The sequence below is a fragment of the Semicossyphus pulcher genome, unplaced genomic scaffold (assembly GCF_022749685.1).
Source record: "Semicossyphus pulcher isolate SPU_LCO1_2020_fin unplaced genomic scaffold, fSemPul1.0.p SCAF_13, whole genome shotgun sequence".
NCBI lineage: Eukaryota > Metazoa > Chordata > Actinopteri > Labriformes > Labridae > Semicossyphus > Semicossyphus pulcher.
The window spans coordinates 26,366,327-26,387,678 of NW_027211637.1; the positions used below are offsets into that span (position 1 = coordinate 26,366,327).

The 21,352-nt window shown below is 45.6% G+C and overlaps 1 protein-coding gene across 1 annotated transcript in view; it reads left to right on the forward strand.

Moving 5' to 3' along the window:
• The first annotated feature begins 1,753 nt into the window (after positions 1-1,753).
• itga5 (integrin, alpha 5 (fibronectin receptor, alpha polypeptide)) overlaps positions 1,754-21,352 on the forward strand; it is a 36,997-nt gene continuing 17,398 nt past the window's right edge. The window contains exons 1-15 of the mRNA XM_069659835.1: positions 1,754-2,134; positions 12,061-12,191; positions 16,244-16,344; positions 16,861-16,984; positions 17,095-17,156; positions 17,239-17,284; positions 17,365-17,490; positions 17,589-17,633; positions 17,877-17,920; positions 18,149-18,205; positions 18,697-18,749; positions 18,902-19,110; positions 19,425-19,616; positions 19,705-19,750; positions 20,253-20,366. Coding sequence (XP_069515936.1) covers positions 1,926-2,134; positions 12,061-12,191; positions 16,244-16,344; positions 16,861-16,984; positions 17,095-17,156; positions 17,239-17,284; positions 17,365-17,490; positions 17,589-17,633; positions 17,877-17,920; positions 18,149-18,205; positions 18,697-18,749; positions 18,902-19,110; positions 19,425-19,616; positions 19,705-19,750; positions 20,253-20,366 — 1,559 coding nt within the window. The 5' untranslated portion in view covers positions 1,754-1,925. The remainder of the gene's footprint in view (positions 2,135-12,060; positions 12,192-16,243; positions 16,345-16,860; positions 16,985-17,094; positions 17,157-17,238; positions 17,285-17,364; positions 17,491-17,588; positions 17,634-17,876; positions 17,921-18,148; positions 18,206-18,696; positions 18,750-18,901; positions 19,111-19,424; positions 19,617-19,704; positions 19,751-20,252; positions 20,367-21,352) is intronic.

Here is a 21,352-nt window from a genome sequence, read left to right on the forward strand (position 1 = left end):
AATTGAAAAATTTGAATTAGACTATAAATAATGTAATGTCAACCATTGGTTTTTCGCCAGTCTTGTTGAAGCCTCGACTTCGACCGTTTGACTGCCGCCAGTGTTCTGCAGCCGGAAGTGACCATATCTGGACGAGAGGGTGGAGCTGAAGAGGAGCAAGGGGTTAGCGAAAGCCAGGTTATCAAAGCAATAGTCTCCTCACATGGCTAACTTGTTAGCTGGCAAATTAGCTGGTTAACGAGCAACCCTACAGAATGAGATTTGATTCGTGGTGGAAGTTGACTGGGGGTGTTACTTTAATAGACTAAGGAAGCTAAGAGCTTGTGGAACGTAGCGGCCTTGTAACGCGAGATGAACGACACGAGCCAGCTAACTGAATGAACCAGTCTTCTCATCACAACTCTCATGCATGAGCCACAATAATTAAATAAATGTATGACGAATACAAACAGCTAACAACCCAGGACCAATGAGTTCAGACATCGATAGGCTACCTGTTAAGTACCGTACTTAGCAGAAACAGGCTGCGAATTCGGACACTATGCTAATTCAAAAATACATGCAAAAGTTCAAAAACATGTACCGATGAAAACATGCTGCAAATGAAAAAACATGCTGCAAAAGGCCAAAAAAAAAATGCATTAACTTCAAACATGCTGCAAATCCAGAACGATGCAAAGTCAAAAACACTCGAACCCAGAAAACATGCAAAAGAAAAATACTGCAAATCCACTCAACACAACAGAAGTGCTCCAGGCCTGTAGCTTAGTGCTAATTTGTAAACAAAATGATACTAGATTTTCACCCACCTAGAAGGCTGGAGGTGCAGACTTATTGGCTGGCCTGTGAGTACAAAAAATACTTAGCAACCACATTATTTGTCCGATATTTGCGTGAAAAAAGACAGACACTTAAATCAAAAACACGGCTACAAGGCTTAAGCTCAGTGATTGAAATTAGCTGAAGTGACAACAGACAGCTAGCTCCCACATGTTACTCAGAGCTGCCTCGCCCTTATAAAGTATAACTTTAGGCTTTAATATAATTTTAAAGAGTAAAGTTCACCCCTGTGCAATTGCCATGAACACAACAGTCTGTTAACATGTTTTATTCCCCTGTAAAGCTGTGACTGTTAACATGGGGCTTCATGGAGATTTGCGTTGGAGCCAGCCTCAAGTGGCCGCTCGAGGAACTACAGTTTTTTTTGTATTTTTCAGCCCCAGAGGTTTCTGCTTGGGATGAAGGCTGGTAAAGCTTTCAAGGGAGAACAAAACAGTGCTTCATAACAGTTTAAATTCTTGATTTATCTGTGTAAACCTCAAAAGATAAAGATTATCATGCCATTCAGCAGAGGCTTCTAAATACCTGAACATGTATTGGTTTAAAATGTGAAGCTTCATTGACCCTCTTATCACCTTCTCTCTCCATCTTAAAAAGCTCAAGATAACAAAGAGGTGGAGATGGATGAAAGGTGGATTCTTCTTCAGGTTAATAATCAGAGTTTAGCTGATAAGAAAGTCTCTGAACTCAAACGTGCTAAACTGACCACAGCTTTACCACGTCGGTTTCCAAACAGACAAGTTATTGGATGAGAAGAGCCCTTTTCAAAGTCTTTTTTTGGGGGGGGAATCACAAGCTCCTCCTCTTCCAAAGTTTGTCACGGGTGTGGGAACTCCCTGCTCCATGTCTCATGAGTAGGTGAGCGGAGGAGGCGTGTGTCTGGAGAAGCAGAGAGAGAAGCGAGGACGCACAGAGGAGCTGACGGAGCATTAATGAGATACTGGCCGGTTAGAGTTACAGGGATGCAGTTTTAGCCTTACCCCACCGCTGTTTTCAAGCTTGAATCTGCGGACTTTAACGCGGCAAAAACTGGGAACAATTTCACCATTTAAAACAAACTTTAGTGGATTAATTTATTTTCAAAAATGGGCTTGGATCGATTTCGCGTAAAGACGCCGGGGATAGCAGACCTTCTCGCCCGCTCTGTCCTTTGTATCATCGGGCTATTACTCACTTTTTCTCAGCCTGTCTGTGAGGCGTTCAACTTGGACCTGGAGAACCCAGCTGTGTACAGCGGACCTAAAGGGAGCTACTTCGGATACGCTGTTGACTTTTATTTGGCTGATTCTGCCAGGTGAGTTTCTTTGAAACACAATTTTTTTGTTCATGATACAAAAAGAAAGTTGTTTTTCAGTAACAAACTCTGAGGCTTTTGTTTGTATCAGGGCATTTGTACACAAACATGTTGCGTGCAAACTTTCCATTGCCTTACACCGGAGGACCTCAGAGCATTTGCAACCCCATTGTTAAGGTTACAGGGCAAATTTCCAAAAGGGAAATACGGGATTTACTTGTTGGATGTTGTTTTGGCTCTGATTTTAAACCAGGGTTTTGTGTACACACAGCGATCTCAGGACACATGCCTTCTTTACGCACGGCGCGCACGCCCTCAGCGTGCACTCAACTCACTGTAATTGAATATATTCAGGAAATTAAATTTGTGTTCTAAGTGACACAAACATCAAAGCTCCAATAATGCTAATCTAAAAGTGTGGCTATTTCATCATAAAACGAATGAAGCCCAACTAAGATCAGAAACCTTTTGAGTCAGCCTTAAATCCTAATCTTATTGTTCTACTAAATTACTTTTAATTCTGACCTTTTAATCTGCTCTCACCCTTAAAAGCCTGTTAACTGCTACCTTAAGCAAGTAAATCTCATTGGTCTGAAATGCTGCTGCAGATTGAGATGCTGCCTGGCTCAGCGGGGACGTGATCCCTGTGACACCCAGCATGCTTAGATTGTCTCTGCATTCTTCCTTAACAGCTTTTGGCATCAGTCATTTTGAGGGTCTTAAACTCATAGATACATGCCTGTGGTCCGCTCTAATGTCCTAGAAGTGTGGGGAGAAAATAAGAGTGACTGTCACAGGAGCATGGACTCTTTATGTCATGGATGCAGGACAGAGCAAAGCATGGTGACAGATCTGCATTTGGGTTCTGTACATTTAGCTGAGCCTTGGACTCGACCCTGTAATCATTAACAAAAGGTTTTTCAGCCGCAGTCAAGGTTTCACTCAGACGTAATCAGACTTCCTGGCTGAGCCCGTGTCTCGGCCCACTGTTCGACCAGCCAGCATGCTGGGATTTGAGAAAGGGCTTTGTGCCGAGTGGGCCGCCAGCAGCAGCTCTAGTTTCCCTGTTTCTCCTCCCTGCTTCCCTGGACGGCAGACACTCAGACATGGGGATATTTCTCCCCCACTCCTCCCCTCTTCCCGTGGCTGTCTCTTTAAAAGCCTGCTGCTGTTGCTCTTCATGTCTCTGCCTGGGAAGCTTCAGGAGAGCCGTATGATTTAGGACGCCAAGCCTGAACGCACGGACCCCTTTTCTCTCCTCGACATCCCCCTCCTTACTTCCTCCTATGCTGATGTCATCCTGCAGGGCTTTTTAATTCATCCACCACCTAGACCGTACCCCCACCCACCCACAGTCTAGCCTCCCCCATCATCTCCCCTTGTCTCATTAGGTGCGAGACACAGAAGACGTCATTGTGCTGATGACTTAATCTGAACTTTTCTCCAGTTGAGACGCCGTGGAGGAGGAGATGAGACAAAGGTTTGTACGTTTATAGAAGGAATAATATAAGTGTAGCCTCCTGTAAACCGGTCATTTTCCTGTGGATGATATACACTCAGAAGTCAAATGTCAAACAAGACAGAGCAGATTTAAGAGCATGAGTCGGAGCTTGATCTGAAAACCACAAATATCTGCCACTTTCCGTCCACAGTTTCTCAGAAGTCGACACATCTAAACATGTCAGCAGAGTTCTCAAATGAGTTTCTGTTATCTCTTCGCTCTGCCGTCACATCATCATCGCCCACACTTTGGAGAGACGGGGTGGGGAGCAGGGGGGAGTAGCTGGAATCCCCGGGTGAGGTCAGCTGAGGGTTGAGGAGGGAGTTTCTTCTTGTCAGGATGAGCTGCTGTTCGTCTGGCTCCGACCTTTATGAATCAAATTGCTGCCGCGTTTGAAAAACTTAACCGACTGAAGCTGTAGACACAGAGACGAGGCAGGAAGATGTAGCTCTCACATCCATAAATGTTCTGTCGGGCCTGCAAACACAAAGGCTTACTTTCTCCCACTTCTGCGCTCGTCTCTTGACAACGAGTTTATATATCTGTCACGCCCTCCGGCCTGGCCTAATAAAATTAAGTTTGGACACTGGCAGGCGGCCCACCGTGGAAGAATGCCTGAGGATAGAGTCTGTGAACTGCGTGTGACGGCTCCTGTCAGAAGCGCACAGGAAGAGCAGGAGGATATACGGCCCCCTGTTGTGTGTGTATGTTATTTCATGTTGAGTGAAGATAGGCTCCCCTCATGTCTGTCAGTCGCCATGCACACCCTCCTCTTCATCATCTGGGAGGCTGATTCCTCCTCAAACACTTCATAATCAAACACCAGTAACAGACTCCTCTTTGACTTTCTCCGGTGCCAGGCGGTGATAAGGGAGTGCATCATACAGAGATACGATGGGTCAAAGGTCAAGGGCTGTAAATAATAACAGACCTGTGCTGGAGTGTATGAAAGGATGAGACAGCTCCTGGCGTCTGTCCACAAGCGAGTGTTGAACTTTTAAGAGAACACATTTGTGAGATTATTATGGCTTCCAGCTCACGGTTGATTAAATGCCAGTTGAAGAGAAGTTTTCATCCCTAGTTTAGTTGCAGAGTTCCTCTGTACTAGTTCGTTGTGGGAAGTGAGCCTCCCCCGTGTGCGATATTAGGAAAATAACAGATAGTTCCCATGGTTACAGTAGTCTGCAGAAAGTGTCCAGATGAGCTCAGTTTAAAGTATAACAAGATTGTGCTGTGTTAGCAGAATGGACTGAATAAAGTTGCTGTTTTATGCAACGTTTCCACAGAGCCTCAAGACCACTTGTTACTACTTAGCTAGCTAGCTAGCAGCTACAAGAATAAAGCTAACAGAATCAGCCTGAATAAACTGTCTCTCAATTACTGTTGGATGGACCGAAGCTGTGGAGGGACGATGTTATACTACATGGAGGTAATTGTTTAGTCCTCTTGCTTGTTTTTCCGACACATTCAGAATCTTTAAGACTATTGCTGATAGCTTTACCTTAGCAGACGGCTAACAATGATACCTATAACGTTTTCAGCCAAGTATTTTGTCATAACCAAAACCACACACTGAAATAGTTAAATTAGAATCATTGAGGTGCAACATATCAGTGAAGGTTCTCAGTCATCCAGGTGTCTAAGCTTAATCCAAAAGGCAACTGGACTTGAAGACGTTTCACCTCTCATCCGAAAGGCTTCTTCAGTTCTAAACTGACTTGTGGAGCTAGAAATATAAGCCTCTGTACGTCAATTAAGGTGCAACTAATTAGTCAACTATTCGATTAAACCAAAAAGTTCTAGACGGCGAGGCTAATCTTGAGTCTGCTGCAGCCCCAGAGATTATTGTGTCGTCTGTGCAATGATGAAGCACCCTCTGATGGCGTTAGTAATATGTTCCAGTCCACGCATGTGTTTCAGTGATGTGTCGGAGATGTCCATTAGCTCACGGATGCCTTGACCATGACGAGCACATGCAGAGGTCAGCCGGTCCATGTCGGTCACTCTCCTGGAGCTTACCCTCTCCAGAAGAGTTAGAGTTAACCTAATATTGACATTGGACCGGGCTCTCTTATGGCGACTAAAGCTGCAATGTTTTCTCTGTCCACACCGAAGTCCCTCTCCATATTTGATCACTCTCATGTCTGTTATTGTTTTCGCTGGTGTCTTTTTTCAATGGACTTGTTTCTAAATCAAATCAGTGAAGTGTTTGAGCTGCAGGAGAACAGTTTGTATATTCGGGCTGCCAAGCTTTTCTTCATCCAGGTTCTCGTCATTGCATGCAGACAATGGAGCTCTTTGTCCGAAGACTGAAAATGTTTACTTGTTTTCCATTTTAGGAGTTTTAACTGCGACTCATTTCGTACTTAATTTAAGAAAAGCCTCTTTAATTCTCTGTTGTCAAACTTTATACGCACCTATGATAATCAAACCAGCAGGTTGGGCACTTTAGTGTCTGTTGCTGTAAAGGTCAGTCAGGATATACTTAGCACGGCTACACTGCAGTCTGTCTCAAACAGTTTAAAGTGCCTGTCTAGCTTTTACAGGTCTGTTGGTAAAAGGAGCTTTTAAATAATGAGGCTGTGTGTGTGTTTCAATGGAAAAAGATGATGGTGTGGATGCTGACGATGTGTTTAAAGGGCCAGTGGACCCTGCAGTCACGTCTGCAGCAGTGGGTTCGGGAATGCCCCAAGGACGTCATGTCTACCTTTGAATAGAGTCAGCCATTGGTCAGGGTCTTCCTGACTCACACTCTGCAAGATTTGAATCTCTAACTGCCAGGAGGCCTGGTTTGTTTTAACCTCAGGTCACTAAATGACTCACTTCCATGGTAACTCGATAAAGGCTATCCTTTATATAGAATCAAGCCGGTGACGCCATTGTCCTCTCGCGCACGATGAAGTGCTACTGGCTGCATTTCAAATCTGCATCAGATCTTATATTTGAGATGGAAATGAGACGTAACCGCTCACATTTACTGTCTCTGGTTTGTATGGATGGATGTGTAAGTGCAGCAGTGGTGCTGGTGGTGGTGGGGGGCGCATAGACAAAGTGTTTCAACAGCTGCCTCGCCCCCCCAATCAGCACGTTTAATACAACAGCCTCTCTATCCTGAGGTGAGAGGACTGGACCCCCTGACGTGGGCATTGTGGAGAGGTGTGAACCACCAGCAGTTAAACTCCCTGCGGGAACATTTCAGGGCAGTTTGACTGTGAAAAGGGGAGGTGGGGTTGTATTTTGGGGTGGGGGTGGGCAACAGTTTGGTATGAGAAAATGCAAAGGCTTAAGCACATGCCAGTTTGATGTTTTTGTAAGTTACAGGATGTTTGAAATTTCTCACTTGCCTTGTGAGATGCTTTTTGCATGCTTGGCAGTTTTGACTAACAGCTGCTGATTTAGACACATTAACTGTGAAAGCACCCATATGGACGGTGTAATACAGTCACTGACTGATGGCAGAGCTTGCTGGAAAGTCGGAAGTCAAACCGCAAAGACAACTGCTAAATCAGCTTGGCACCGGCTCACTGATTCAGTACTTCCTACCAGCTGCAGAGTCGTGTAAAATCATCAAGTCTAAACTATGATTTCAAATTACTTCTGGATGTCTACACGTTTTCCTGTCTGACAATAAACAACATTGTTGGGCCGCCTTGGCTAGCAGCACTTGGCAACCTGTTGCTCAACACTACTATCCTTTTGAGGATACGAAGGAAGCGGTTTTTGTGGTGATAGTGGAATCAGATCCTCAACAGACTGGACTGTTTATCAGATCAACACTGGTTGGTGCCGGTTCAGATCTCAGTGGCTCCTTTTCAACTTCATCCAGACATGTGGAAATGTCTATAAATTCTTATAAAAGTCCTGACTAGCTCCAGGCCTGCGGAGCAACATACAGATCCCTTATCTGGACCTGCATCTTACCGTACCATCTGACCGGTAATAAAAAATGTGGCTTTTGTACTGCACGGTAAACTCTCTGTAGTCAGCACACGCCATCCCAGCAGGCACTGCTACTCTCATCATCCTCAGGCTCCTGGACAGCAGGCCTGAAAACACGTGTGTCTGTGTGTGTGTGTGTGTGTGTGAATTGACCTTCCAGATCGTCCACATGGCAGACGCAAGGACTCAAACAGCTTCTGTCTGGCCTCGGCTCTGAGAGGACGCGAGACCGTTCGTGTGGCTCCATGTGGTCTGGAATAAGCCGTCGCACACACTCATTTCTGCCATTCAGCTGATCTCACTCTTGAGTGCCCGTGCACGCTTTGAAAAGTCAATATTACAGCATCATGACATCATGCAACCAGTCATTAATATGTTGAACAGGTTAGCTAACTGTCCAGCTCCATATTTCCACTCCCGTTGATCCACGTGTCATTAAATTATGTCAGTTAAGTGATTCCTCTGAGTCTCAGGAGTGAGGACATTTGTTGTATTAGGGTCTGCTCCATTTATCCGCTGCTGGAGAGAGCGCACTGAAGGTCAAGTGCTGCCTCTGGCCAGGATCAGGTCACTGCCTCTGAGAGATATGGAACCACTCCAGTGTTTAAGCATGTGTTGATAGCTGAGTGTAAACTCCACGGGTCACAGTACATGTTTTACTAAGGTGTTGCTGAGGTTTGAAGGCCACTTCTCCCCCCTTTTTTCCCTCCACTCGCCCCCTTTGTGTTTAGCTGTGTTTATGACTGCAGATGGTGACTCTGTCAGGCTTAACAAATGCGATTTCCCCCCCTCTTTCTAGATTAAAGCTTTTTATAATAGTGTTCAAGTGACATCAGCTTTGCAGCTGGGGTGGAAGACAATTAAATGTGGAATGGGGGGAAAATGTTTGGGCTAAAAGGGTGGGAGGTAACAGAGGAATTTGCCCTCTGACAACCCCATTCTGTAACCTCATCATAAACTGTATTAGCTATGACTATGCACGCATGATAGTGTCACATCAGCAAGTTCCAGCAGCCCTAATTTCTCAACCCTACATAAAATAGTGGTTTGCAGTCTGGCAATCATGGTGCGGTGGGAGATTTCTGGTCGGACGTCCTCTGATTGCTTCAATGAGACAAACCGTGTCCTCGCTCACAGTGAAGCCGCTGTTTACACATTCCACACATGCAGCTCGAATCATCTACAGTAGTTTAATTAATGTGTAATTGTCAGCTGGGTGGTGGAGGCCATTAGTGGCTGCTGTATGGTAGTGTGTGGGGCGGACTATGCCAGACATGGGGAAGCTGCTGGTGCTTCTCCTCCACCTACTCCCCCACTAGGACATTGCTCAAGCCTCTCCTCTTGTGAAATGGTTTGCTTTTTCTACATAGCAACACGACACTAACAAATGAGCAAGTGAGGATTGCTTTAATTCGCCAGTAGCCAAAACATTTCAGCAAAGATTGGTCATGGCTTTTCAGCTTTCCCTGCTGTGTGCTATCAAACCGGTGACGGTGCTGCTTTCACTCCCACTGTGAGCAGCCTTTTGTCTTGACTTACTTTAGCCACTTTGGCTAAACACAACCTGATGAGTCTGTCCTTCAGCAGAACAGCTGAGGATCGCTTACCGATTACATACATTTGTATACCCATCCCAAGAGCCGCTCATACACTCCTCCTACTGTAACAAAGGTATTTGTAATGCAGCACTCAGCCGACTGCAGTTAGAGCTTCATTAAATGCTAATGATACAAAAGCTCTACCTTTCAGCACACAGCAAGCAGATAAGGTGTGGGGCGGGGAAATGCCAGTTTAGATCTCGGCTGATCCTCCCCAGATAAAGACCCATTAAATGCTAATTCTTCCTAATTTGCAGTGCTTTCAGATTGCTATCAGTGTGTGTCTGCACATCTGTGTAAGGTAGTGAAAACTGGCTCCAGCTGCCAACTTGCTGAAAGCATGATCTGCTTGTTTTGTTATTTCCTGTATTTTTCCCTTTGAAAAGCTGCCACGGCCAGCTACGGCTGGACTCGGTTCAGATATGCGGCTTCCAGTGTCCTTGGCCTCGTTAGTGTGTACATTTTCCTACAGTGGTGTCATTCGCTGCATACATGAGCTTGACCTCAAATTATTTCGGAAAGGTATTTGCCATAGAAACATCTGTTGATCTCTGTTTGCTTCAACTTTTGTGTTTTTCCATACAGGCCATACACTATACTTCTTATACACCCATAAACAGAGTTACTACTACCGTTAAATATTTACAGACTGCTTATTTGTGGTTATGGGTTTTTTGACAACAAAAAGGCCTTCCCAAGCTTTCCCATCACAAGACCCCTGAGCAGGAGGCCCCTCTATGATTTGGATTATTGTACAGGTGGGGCTCAGCTGCACCAAGGGGATATTCCTGCGTCTGCGGCCAGAAACTGTTTCTCGCTCTCCAAAGCGGTCTGGTTTGTTTCTTTTTCTCTCTCTTTCAACACAAACCGAGACTTTCTGCTCCACATTTAGAATTGGCGTTGTACTGATTGTCTGTCTTGATGTCTAATGTCTTCTGAGGTATCAGGGCCACATGTAACGGTGTGGAGACCTTTCCTTTGTTCTCCCACAGTTGTGTGTTTTCAAAAACCATAGATGCTGAAACGATTTTGAAAGCTTTGAACTGACCACCAACACACACTGGACCAATTCTATCAGATTTTTCCGCAAGCCGTGCCATTTGTTCTTTGCGTTTTGTCATCTGAAGTAAAAGATCGGTTCAGTGGGATTCATTATCTTGCATCACAAGGCTCATGGCTATTTATCATATTCTCAAGGCAGATATGTTTCTGTGACGCCATGCTCTGCGTGGAGAGCTCAGTTACTGGTCTAATGTCAGACTGCTGTTTTCCAAATCATATATGAAACTGAAATTCTACTGCTTACAAATTTATCCGCAACACTAAAGACGATGGATGGTTAAAATCCAGAGGGACATATTGAAATCTATCTAATCTAATCAGCTACTGCTAGAAACCAGCTAATGTTAGTATTCAACCACCTCTAAGCTAACATCACCATATGATAGTGTTGTACAATACAATAGGAAAGGCTTCCGAGCTAACACTAGTCTGCTAACTGTCATGTTAGCTAGCTATAATCTTTGGACCCCTTTGAGTAGTAGCCTTGGCGGCGTGATGCTACGTTTAGCCAAATTGTGAACCTTAATGCACTATTGGGCACATTTCAAGTTTCAGCCACATATTTGATAACTCATATGTTAGAAAACAGCTAACATACGCTTTTAACCACCTCTTAGCTAACATTATTATTAGCTATTAATACACCATACACTAGGGAAGGCAAAAATCCTAGCTAATGGTGATGTTGGCTAGCTAACTTGAAATACGGCCGGTCTCCCCCTTCCAAGGTGCCGAATCAAGAAGCGGTGAAATTATGATGTGTCATATTCTCTGCTTTTATGGGATTAGCAAAGCTGGAATACAGCAGCACAACGCATCATGTTAATTGCACAGTTTAACTACTTTATGACTCATACTGTCTGTCATGTCTTCCTTTGGACCTTGTCGAGAAGTTACCCTTGAGGGCAGGATGCTAAGTTTAGCCAACATGTAAACCTTCATGCACTTTTGGAAGATATGGGGCAGGAAAGGGTGGGCTCTTCCTGTTTTGAAGCCCCCTAGACACCGTCTGGTCTCGTTGGTCTCATGCCTCCTTTAACCACATCAATGCCAGCGACTTTGTCTGAGATGCTTGTCAGGTCAAGTGAGTCCAGAATGAGGTAATGGCTAAGCCGTCCACTTAAGACACTCTGTCCACAGGGGGATATTTCTTTCAACTCCGCCATTCCTGAATCTTGGTTTCTCCATTAGTGTATCGTCACTATCTGCCTTACTTTTTCTCTTTAATCTTTGAAGTCTGTCCTGCGTTTTATTGGTCCGTGGCTCATCTGTAACCTACCCAACTTTTTTCTCTGTTGAAGCGGTCGGCCGGCCTTCTTGTTGCTGTACAGTGAAGATCCATGGACATGGAAGTTTAGTGTCACAGCTGTAGAAACAAGAGTGTGACTCCACTTAGCCTGTCTGCTTTCTTGTTTTCCTATTGAATCTGCCCCTCAGGGATGCATGTGTGACCGTGTGAGTGTTTGTCCTTGTGTGTCTGACTGCACAAGCGGAGTGAATGTGTTTTTTAAGCATCACATGTGCACATGTCAAAGCAGCAGTTTCCTCCTTGCTGTACGGGATTATGTAAAACAATGCTGCAACCTGTTAAAATGTTTTGCTTCTGAGTCAGAATTCAGCTCGCTAAGCGGTAAAATGTGCACACTGCGTCGTGTTTAAAGCCGTGGGAGGTCGGGAATGCAACTTTTATTCGAGGCCAGGTTAAGAGCTACAAAACCTTTGCCATGGTTTGAGAGAAATTCAGGTTTATAAGGATCCTGTGGTTTGGTAAACTTGCAACAATGGATTTACAGCAAGTTGTCTTTCTTTCTGTCTCCTGTTTGCAGCTCGAGTGTGGTGATAGGAGCGCCAAAGGCCAGCACGCGGCAGGTTAACGTCACAGAAGGAGGATCGGTCTTCTACTGTCCATGGAGCCTCGGCCAAACAGATTGTCACGCCATCGAGTTTGATCCTGAAGGTGAGAATCTTGATAGAGCTGTTGGAAAGTCTGACCTTTGCAATGTCAACTCTGTCAAATCTCTGACTACCTGGTTGGAAAGGTTAAGAACCTAGAGAGTTCTTGAACCCTCTTAAAATGCCTGAGAATTTCTGATTCTCTCCACTTTAGTCGCCACCAGACCACGTCCTTTCCTTTCTCGTCAGCAGCAGGTCTGGATCAGGCGTCAGCGTTCCACTCCACTGATCTTCAGTTGGCTCCTGGACGCAGGATGATCCTTTCTTCCTGTTTGTATCTTCTCTTGGGGGGCTGAAAAGGATAATGGGGTGTTGAAGAGGGTTTTTTGGAAGGATACTCCTCCCTTCTTCTAGGCCGTGTTTGTGTTGCCTTGCCCCTGGAGCTTTTGGGAGATAAGCAACCAATAAACAAATAGGTCGGACAAAGAAATGTGCTGTGTGTATGACAGGTGGAGTAGACATCACCGGTCCCGACAAAAAGACTCCAGTGAGTCAGGATGAGGTAAAGTGCTTTGGGAGACTATGAGGAAGTTGGTGAGATTGCCTAATGAATGGATTCATGTTTCAGGGTGTTGACAGAATACCCCTTAGCCTGTTTGGCACAAAGGAGCCATGGCGAAGTGAGGAAAGGGACATTCAAAGCAAAAAGACAGTGCTGTTACTTGCTTTTAGACTAAGCATGCCCTGAAAACACTCTCAAACTGTGTGCATCACACATGTAAGGGGACATTTTAAGCTGCACTCTTGGCTTCTTTCCAAAGAAATCAAAGCGCTGCATTGTGGGCCAACTTAAATTTACCGTCCATAATGCACAATAGGGAGAAATATTCCACTGAGTGTTTCACAAGCCTGATTTAACAACATTCTTTTATTGGACACCGCAGCTTGTTGCCCTTCGCTCCTCTATTTTTGCACTGTTTTTCTTGCAACGTAAAATGTGTTGCACGACCAGGGGTGCTGGCTGGAGGCCACAAGAGAGTGATGTCATGAGCAAGCAGCGAAGCCTTACAGCGAAGGTTAGTCCCCCGGGCTGTCAGAGAATGTCCTTCATATTTTTTAAAGGGGCTTTGAAGGAGCTGATTTGAGTGCCAGAGCTGGCCGGCTTTGACATCTGGATCATGGCAGAATCGCTGTACAGTGAAAAGGAACATGGACATCTGCATGCTAATGTTGCTTTGCCAAACAGCTGTTACGTGGATGACATTTACTGCTGTGATTCATTTACTGTAGCTTTTTTCCTTTCCAATCCTGATAGTAAAAGCCAGGGCGATAAAAAAATACATTCAGTGATGATGCTGGCTGTCCAACCCGTTCTCACTCCCAAGTCGTGAAATACAGCAGCCTGGTCAGTGGTCCAACGTGTCAAAATGTGTTCTTTCTGCACCACTGTTCTTCAGAGGGCAGCTGAGGTCAGGCGACGTGGTATGAGGAGGGTGAAAGTCTGCATGGCAACAGATGGGTCGAACAATCACAGGATGTCATCGGGTAGAGCCGGGCTTCGATTCCAGTGCGAGAAAGTTCTTGATGTTTTTGGCCTTTTATGTATTGAGAGAGAGACGACAGTGGATGGTGTCGGAAATGGAGGAAGAGAGAGTGGGGGCGACACACGGCAGAGGGCCGAAGGTGGGAGTCGAGTCGCTTACTTGACTGCAGAGCCCTGCATATGTCAAACTGTTGCTGTAGTCGTACCTAGATCATCATATACTGAAGCTTTGGGCCAAAGATCAAGCGGGAGTGAGAAGACGTCAGGGCTGTCAGAATTCTTCTTATTGATCGAACTTCCTCACCATGAGTAAAAAGGTGCCGCTACATTATAATTGATCTTCCTCTACATTATACTACATAATATATTCCTTTAAAGAAGGGGTGTCGTAGGTCTCCCTGTCTCTTGGTGTGTTTGAGCTCTGACCCACAGGCCACAGACCCTCTTAATTAGCCTATCTAATTGGGTCAAAGTGGCCAGAGGCCCCCCTCCCATCCACTTCCTCTTCCATCGAGATAAGAGCCTTTCTATGGATCCAGAGAGGAGGAGAGGGGAGCGAGGGCAGCACGGGAGGGTGTGAGAGGGGCACATACAGGATGGGAGGAAGGGAGGCAGGGTAAGAAGGGCAGGGGGGAGTGAGGGGACGGAGGAAAGAGGGAGAAACCAGAGCCCGGGTTCCTCTGCTCTGTCCCCCTCTGCACCCCTGCTGTCGGTACTCCCACAGGGGCAGCTGATGTGATGAGTGAATTTGGCCATTTGTCTTCCAGCCACACTGACACACACAAACACACACACACACACACACACACACACAATGAGAGGCTCTAACCTTACTAATGGCCGTCCTCTCACACAGTTCAAAGGCATAAGTGAGTCTATGAACGCACTCCAGACCCCCACACTCCTCAGCTGGTCCCGGGAGAGGCTCAGCCGGGCCACCAAGTCACATCAGCGCTAACCGGCCTCCCAGGGGGGCTTCGGTCACATGACATGTCTTTTTTTGTGTGTGGCCCGTCTCTTGGCTCCCGGCTATCTCCCCTCAGGATCTCCTCTATTTTCATTGAAAGCATTTCACGTGACTCCAGCTGGCTGGCTTCAGTCCCCTCGCTGACAACAAGCTGAACTTTTCATCGCCCATTATAGTGACACAGAACAGAACTAATGCTAACACGTGAGAACTTTACTTAGCCTCTATGGGCGGCTACATGATGTGTTTCCTTTATTTAACATGGGCAATAATTGAATGGAATAATACTGTGTGGATTACAAGAGGACCGCTCTGCTGCTACCAACGGTTCCCTTGGTATGCAGTCGCTGCGCAGGTCCTACCTCTCTGGTGGCTTTTGCACCGGCCTTGTCCAAACAGAGACCCCCGAGTTATGAAAATACTTGGAAGGTGTATGCTTAAAGAGTAAGTAGCATGCAGCTAAGGCAGATTAGTTAAAGAAACAAACCCATAAAGAGGCGTCTGAAGTGCCGGTCATGTTATTGCCTGTATGGTTAAAGCACTTCACACATAGACCTCTAACCACTTTACACGCTGGGGGAAGGGCTGGCTGCTGTAAGCTCATGATAAATAACTTCAGCAGGATCCTGATGGATGGAGATTAAGCAGAAATACAGTCAGGTTATTAAAAAACTTTAATCTCTCTGCTTACTGTCTTGGGTGAAGAGTAACAGGAGAGAAAAGCCTGTTAGGAGCTTTAAGACTTGGGCGATAAAAATGAATGGCAAGATGGAGATAATATTGAAAATGAAAACAGAGAGAGGGGAGACAGAAGTGTGTGCCTAAACAGAGATGACTGCGAGGTTGCTATGAGGAAACCGGGCCAGAGTGTGTATGTTTTCGTTGGACCCCAGCCCCTTCGCTGTTTCCACAAAGACACGGAGCAGCTCCGGGCTGCCGAGTTGGCCGGGGTGAAAGACCAGGGGCGGACAGGCGTGGAGAGAGAGGCTTTACACACAGCCTGCTTTCCTCAAATCAACGTGGGTCACGATCTTCTGAAGTGTCCGTCAGTTTAAGTCACAAAGAGATGCCTCTGAGTCTGAGGACTGCACAGGATTCTGGTGGAGTTTGCTCTTGACCTCACATTTGCACTCTTGTTGTAAACGTCGGCTCATACTCTGATTTGACGTGACTTCCCTGCCAAATCAATTTGTTTGCACTTCAATCTTCACCGCAACACAGATGTAACATCTGCCTTCCAATAAAGTTGTGTTTAAAACCTGACTCCTCAGACCATCTGTCACGTCACCTGCTGCTGTCAAAGCGTTGAAGTGGGAGATCAGCGTTAGAGACCAGGTGGTCAAACAGAGCAAAGGGTCAGTGAGGTTAAGATAAGCCGGTCCAGGTCAGTCCAGACCCTCGTGAGCCGTGGCTGTGCAGAAAAATCAGTTTATTTTATTATCACAGCGATCGTCTTTGCATAAAAAAATAGTTAAACCCGAGTCTTAAAGATGTTTGCAAGTGCCTGGGAATGGAAGGCAGGATTCAGATACTCAAGGTCCAACTAAAAGATGCAAGTTTCGTCATACTGCTGCAACTCAGTGTCACTTTTCTGTGTTTTTCTCAGGGGATCGAACCGTCCTGCTCAACAACACGGAACATCAGGTCGATTTCAAGTCCCACCAATGGTTCGGCGCCACCGTGCGTTCTCACGGCGACACAATTCTGGTAAGGAGACCCTCTTAGAGATGATTTTGGGGGTAGGAAACGAGAGGTTAGAGTTTCAACTTCGCACCAAACCACTGGTGCTCTCTCTCTGTTATGACTGGGGCCTTAAGAATAACCAGCTCTGACCGCATGGCTGCAAGAAATCTCCTACTTCAAGGGGTGTCTCACCCTGATGTCAGAGCGACTGTGCATGTTCTTAGTTAGAAATTTGTCTCCTAAATTACTGTCCATTAAGTTGTTGTCATTCAGGTACAATTTCCACCTTCTGTCTCGACCCACTGTAAAGAAATGTTTGCTCTCCCCTCCGGGACATCAAAGTTGAGCCGCCTCTTGTTTGGTCTGATGGTTGGGGTTGTGACCTGGGTTGAGTTACATGGTTACCCTGCTCCAGATGTACCGCTGACCTCAACCTGGGTCTCCTCCTGAGTTCACCGGGGTGTTGTTGCAACTGGAAAAACATCTCCCACCTAAAAGCTCACCCCATCTCCTCCCTCCCCATCCCTCTCTACCACCCAGGCCTGCGCTCCTCTCTACTCCTGGAGGACTGAAAAGGATGTCCCCCGTTCTGACGCAACAGGAACATGCTACCTCTCAGCGCATAACTTCACCAAGTTTGTGGAGTACGCTCCCTGCAGGACGGGTAACTGTCACGTCTTTTCAAATCTCTGATCTTGTCTTGATATGATAGCTGTTCTCTTAAGTTTCTATTAAGTGTTTGGTCCTGATGCGGTTGAACTCCTTGTGTTTCAGAGATCAGCGATGCAGTTGGACAGGGCTACTGTCAGGGAGGATTCAGTGCTGACTTCACAACGGTAATAACTATGTTCCTGTCAAAACCTTCTGGGGTAAGTGGATCTGTTTTGGTCGATTTAATTCACTGGTTTTATCTTTCAGGATGGCAAAGTGGTTTTAGGAGGACCAGGCAGCTTCTTCTGGCAAGGTATGTTGGGACACACCAATCAAACAAGCCTTAAAATATCCCTCAAAGTTTATTTTAATTCCTCCTTGGTTTAACTTCAGGTCAGGTGATCTCTGCATCTAAGGAGGACATCATCAAAGCGTACTACCCAGGGTACTTTATGCAGTCTGTGGAGAACCAGATCCAGACCAAACAGGTCCAGGCTAATCATGATGACAGCTACCAAGGTAAAGAGGCTACTATAGTCTCGGTGCTTTTCTAATAATTCTACATTTGTCTTCATTTGCCTGGGAGCCAGAGCTGATGTTTGTCCTCCTGCCAACAGGCTACTCTGTTGCTGTTGGGGATTTCAGTGGTGATCAGGTGGAAGGTAAGCCAATACAATCAAGTATTTACCCTCATTACCAAGTGAAGCATGCAGGAAGTACAACACTTCAGGGGCAGTCACAGAGCAATCCACAGCTGAAGTGAACATTGACTTATGTCAGCAGTATTTTATACGATTATTGAGCTGGAAACGTCGTCACTCATGGAATCTTCTAATCCTCCTGCTGAGCTTGACCTTTATATTTCCCTCCTAAATCTGTGCTTCATCTTTCTGTGCACCTCGCAGATTTTGTAGCCGGCGTTCCAAAAGGACTCAAGCTTTATGGTTCGGTAAGAAAGCTTAATCATCGCTCTCATTTTGGCTCTCATTCTGGTGCTTTTAGAGCGACACGTCTGGGCTTCAGATTTGGGGCTGACGCAGGAAAGTAAAAGAAAGAAAACAGCCGTAGTGTTATTGTCACAGTGGGATTTATTTCTGCAGCAAATTCCATACCAGAGACCGTGCTTATATTAGACCGTATAAAAAGACGTTGACCATATGTGGCTGCTGTGTTGCAGGTGTCTATCTTGAACGGCACAGATCTGAAGACCATGATTAACTACACTGGCGAGCAGGTGAGTCAGAGAGCTCTTATCTACATTACACTCAGCTTCTTCATGCTCTACTTCCTCTGTGTTTTCACTGCTCGGCTTCTCATGAGAGCTCTTAATTTGTTGAGTCAGTGTAAGCAAAAATAATTTCCTTTAACTAGATTTCGGTCTCTTTCGCGGTTTGCTGTAAAGCTCAATTATTGAGGGGGAAAGAGCAGCGGCAATTTGTGCAAATAGTTCTGGGAATAGAAAAAGCTCTGGGCTCGTTTAAACGGTGATGATGGATTCAGCTGAATAAATAAGATCGCAAGTGAATTTTGCTTACACTCTCGCAATTCAGACTGCTTCTGCAGCGAGAAGGATTCATGACAGAACATTCAGACAATTAATCTGATCTGGAAGAGGAACGGCAGCAAACTGGGCCGAACCTGTAAAACCCATCAAGCCCTCATATTTCCTTCAAGCCTTCTTTTTCGAGCTCTGCAGCAAAGTCATAGAAACACTTCTGTTTACAGATGGGATCATATTTTGGATATGCAGTGGCAACAACAGACATCAATGGTGATGGGTGAGTAGTAGCCTTGTTCCTCTCTGTTATTCCCACCCCCTGCAAGATAATGAATTTGCAGAATCCAGATTGGATGCCACCAACAACCCATTACAGACGTCAATGTGTCTGAGCTTTGATTAGTTTGGGTGATTTCTCTTTCTTGTCTGCAGGATGGCCGACCTGCTGGTGGGAGCTCCCATGTTCATGGCCCGAGGCTCCGATGGCCGCTTGGAAGAGATGGGCAAGGTCTATGTTTACTTACAGCACGCCCCCCTGAATGTGACGCTCCGCCTACCTCACCTGACGGGCACCCAGGTGTTTGGGAGATTTGGCAGCACCATTGCGCCATTGGGAGATTTGAACCAGGATGGTTTCAATGGTAAGAAGGGATTGTAGTAGATGGACTGAAGGACCAAAAGCATGAGGCCTAATGACTTTAATGATCCTCCTATTTTCCGCTAGCCCATAATAAATTAGCTGAAACTTTGGTTTATGACCACATACCAGCTAAGCTAATGACATGATTAGCCTCAGATGTACTTTGTGGTTTTCCCTACTTAGCAAACATTAGCATTTAGCTCAAAACACCGCTGTGCCCCAGTAAAGTCTAAGAGATGCTGGTGGTAGACTCCAACTCTTGTTATAGGTTTTTTTGCCTGATGTCATATTTTCCTGCCTGTTGTCTTTTTACAGATGTAGCCATTAGCGCTCCGTTCGGAGGGGAGGATCGGCAGGGACTCGTTTACATCTATAATGGGTACTCAGGAGGACTCAGGGAAAAACCATCTCAGGTGATTTCTGGCCAGTGGGCCGCTGGGACTATTCCTGCCAGCTTTGGATTTTCCCTAAGAGGCAATAAGGACCTGGACATGAATGGATACCCAGGTGAGCGAGACTGGAAGTATACAATGACCATTATTAGCTTTAACATCTTTTTAGGATGTTTGCTAATCATGTCCCTTTATTTCCTCAGATCTCATCGTTGGTGCCTTTGGAGTTAACAAGGCAGTTCTCTACAGGTATGTGGTTTTCACTCACATACTTCATGTAATCATGCAGTGAGCTAATTTTAAAAGAGAAGGTTGACACTTTCTTGCCTTAAAAGTTAAAACTCATGTCTTCTAAATATGAAGCTTGGGCTAGCACACAGCTATCCTAGCTTCTGAAACTGAGGGAACAGTTAGCCTAGCTCATTCCAAAGGTACCCCCCAGCACTTCCAAAGCGTTATAAATATATGTTTAATCTGTACAACACTTAGTAAAAATGTATCGTATACAGTGGCTGGTTAGCAGAATCTTAACCCTTACACAGGCTAGCTAGCCAGCTGTTCCTTCTGTTTCTGGTTTGTGTGCTATGCTAAGGTTAGCGTATCCCTAACCGACAGTTATGAGAGTTGTATCAATCTTCTCACTTTTGACAGGTGAAAAAGCATATTTCCAAATGTGTCAAGCTATTCCTGTCAACTAGTAACAGTGTAAAGTGAATCTTGGATGACTGATTCTTAAAACTTTTTGTTACAGATCTCGACCTATCGTCAACACCAGCGCCTCTCTGACGGTTTACCCCACCATGATCAACCCTGAAGAGAAGAACTGCATCATCTCCAATGGAAACAACAGCATTCCCGTTTCCTGGTGAGTGTTCATCTTGTCCAGTAGCAACACTCTTCCTGTGACTAAGGCTTCGGTTCTGCTCTGTTGGTATTTATTTGACCTATCTGCAGATGGGCTTCCCCATTTCCCCTCACATGCATAAACAATCCTATCCTGACAGGAAGTTCTGATAAGGAATATCCTCTCCATCAGCAGTCTCGGTATTAATACGAACCGTTAGCTGCTCTTATCTGACCTATTTTCAAAATGTCTCCATATCGCACTGTTGCTGTAGAGCAGCAGAGAAATAACACGCTGAATAGCAGCATTGTTAGCCCCTTATGGCCTCCTCCAAATGTGCACAGTGTTCAGTTCCAGCAACCGGGAGAGGAAACAGACGGTTGCTCGCTGCTCGACATGGTTGACACTGTGCTCATGTGTCTGCTCCCCCCTCTTTCCCAGATCCTGATCCATAAAGGAAACTCTTGTATACACATGTGTCTTGATTATACTACGTTGCCTGGCGATGAGGAGTTTTTGGTGGGGGTGAAAAGGAGAGCACAAGGGATAATGGGAGGGAGGGGAGGGGCTGTTAGGTTTTTTGCTGTTGCTTTGAATGAGATATTGTTTAGTGGTGGAGCACAGCTGGGAAACATCAGGACACGTAGACTCCTATGAGCGTGCGCACAAACTCTTGCAGACACAGGAGCGTATATATAAAGTTATTACAACTCCTCGAAAGAAATCCTTGTAGCCTGTGTGTCTTTCGGACTCATTTTCCACCTCTCTTCCTTTTCCTGTGTGTGTGTTTTTTTTTCAACAGAATCTCCCTTTTTTCCTTTCCAACTTCTTTCAGTTTTCGCTCCGCGTCTCTTGTGTGGGTTTACTTGTAAAAGGATTGGGGGTTTTGGGGTTGCAGACTATTGGACAGCAGCGGCGTGTTGTGCAGCTGATGTCATGGGAGAGAGCTGCAGGCTTATATAGACAGCCATTGACTGGTCAGCACTGAAACATGAGCCGCCCAATTT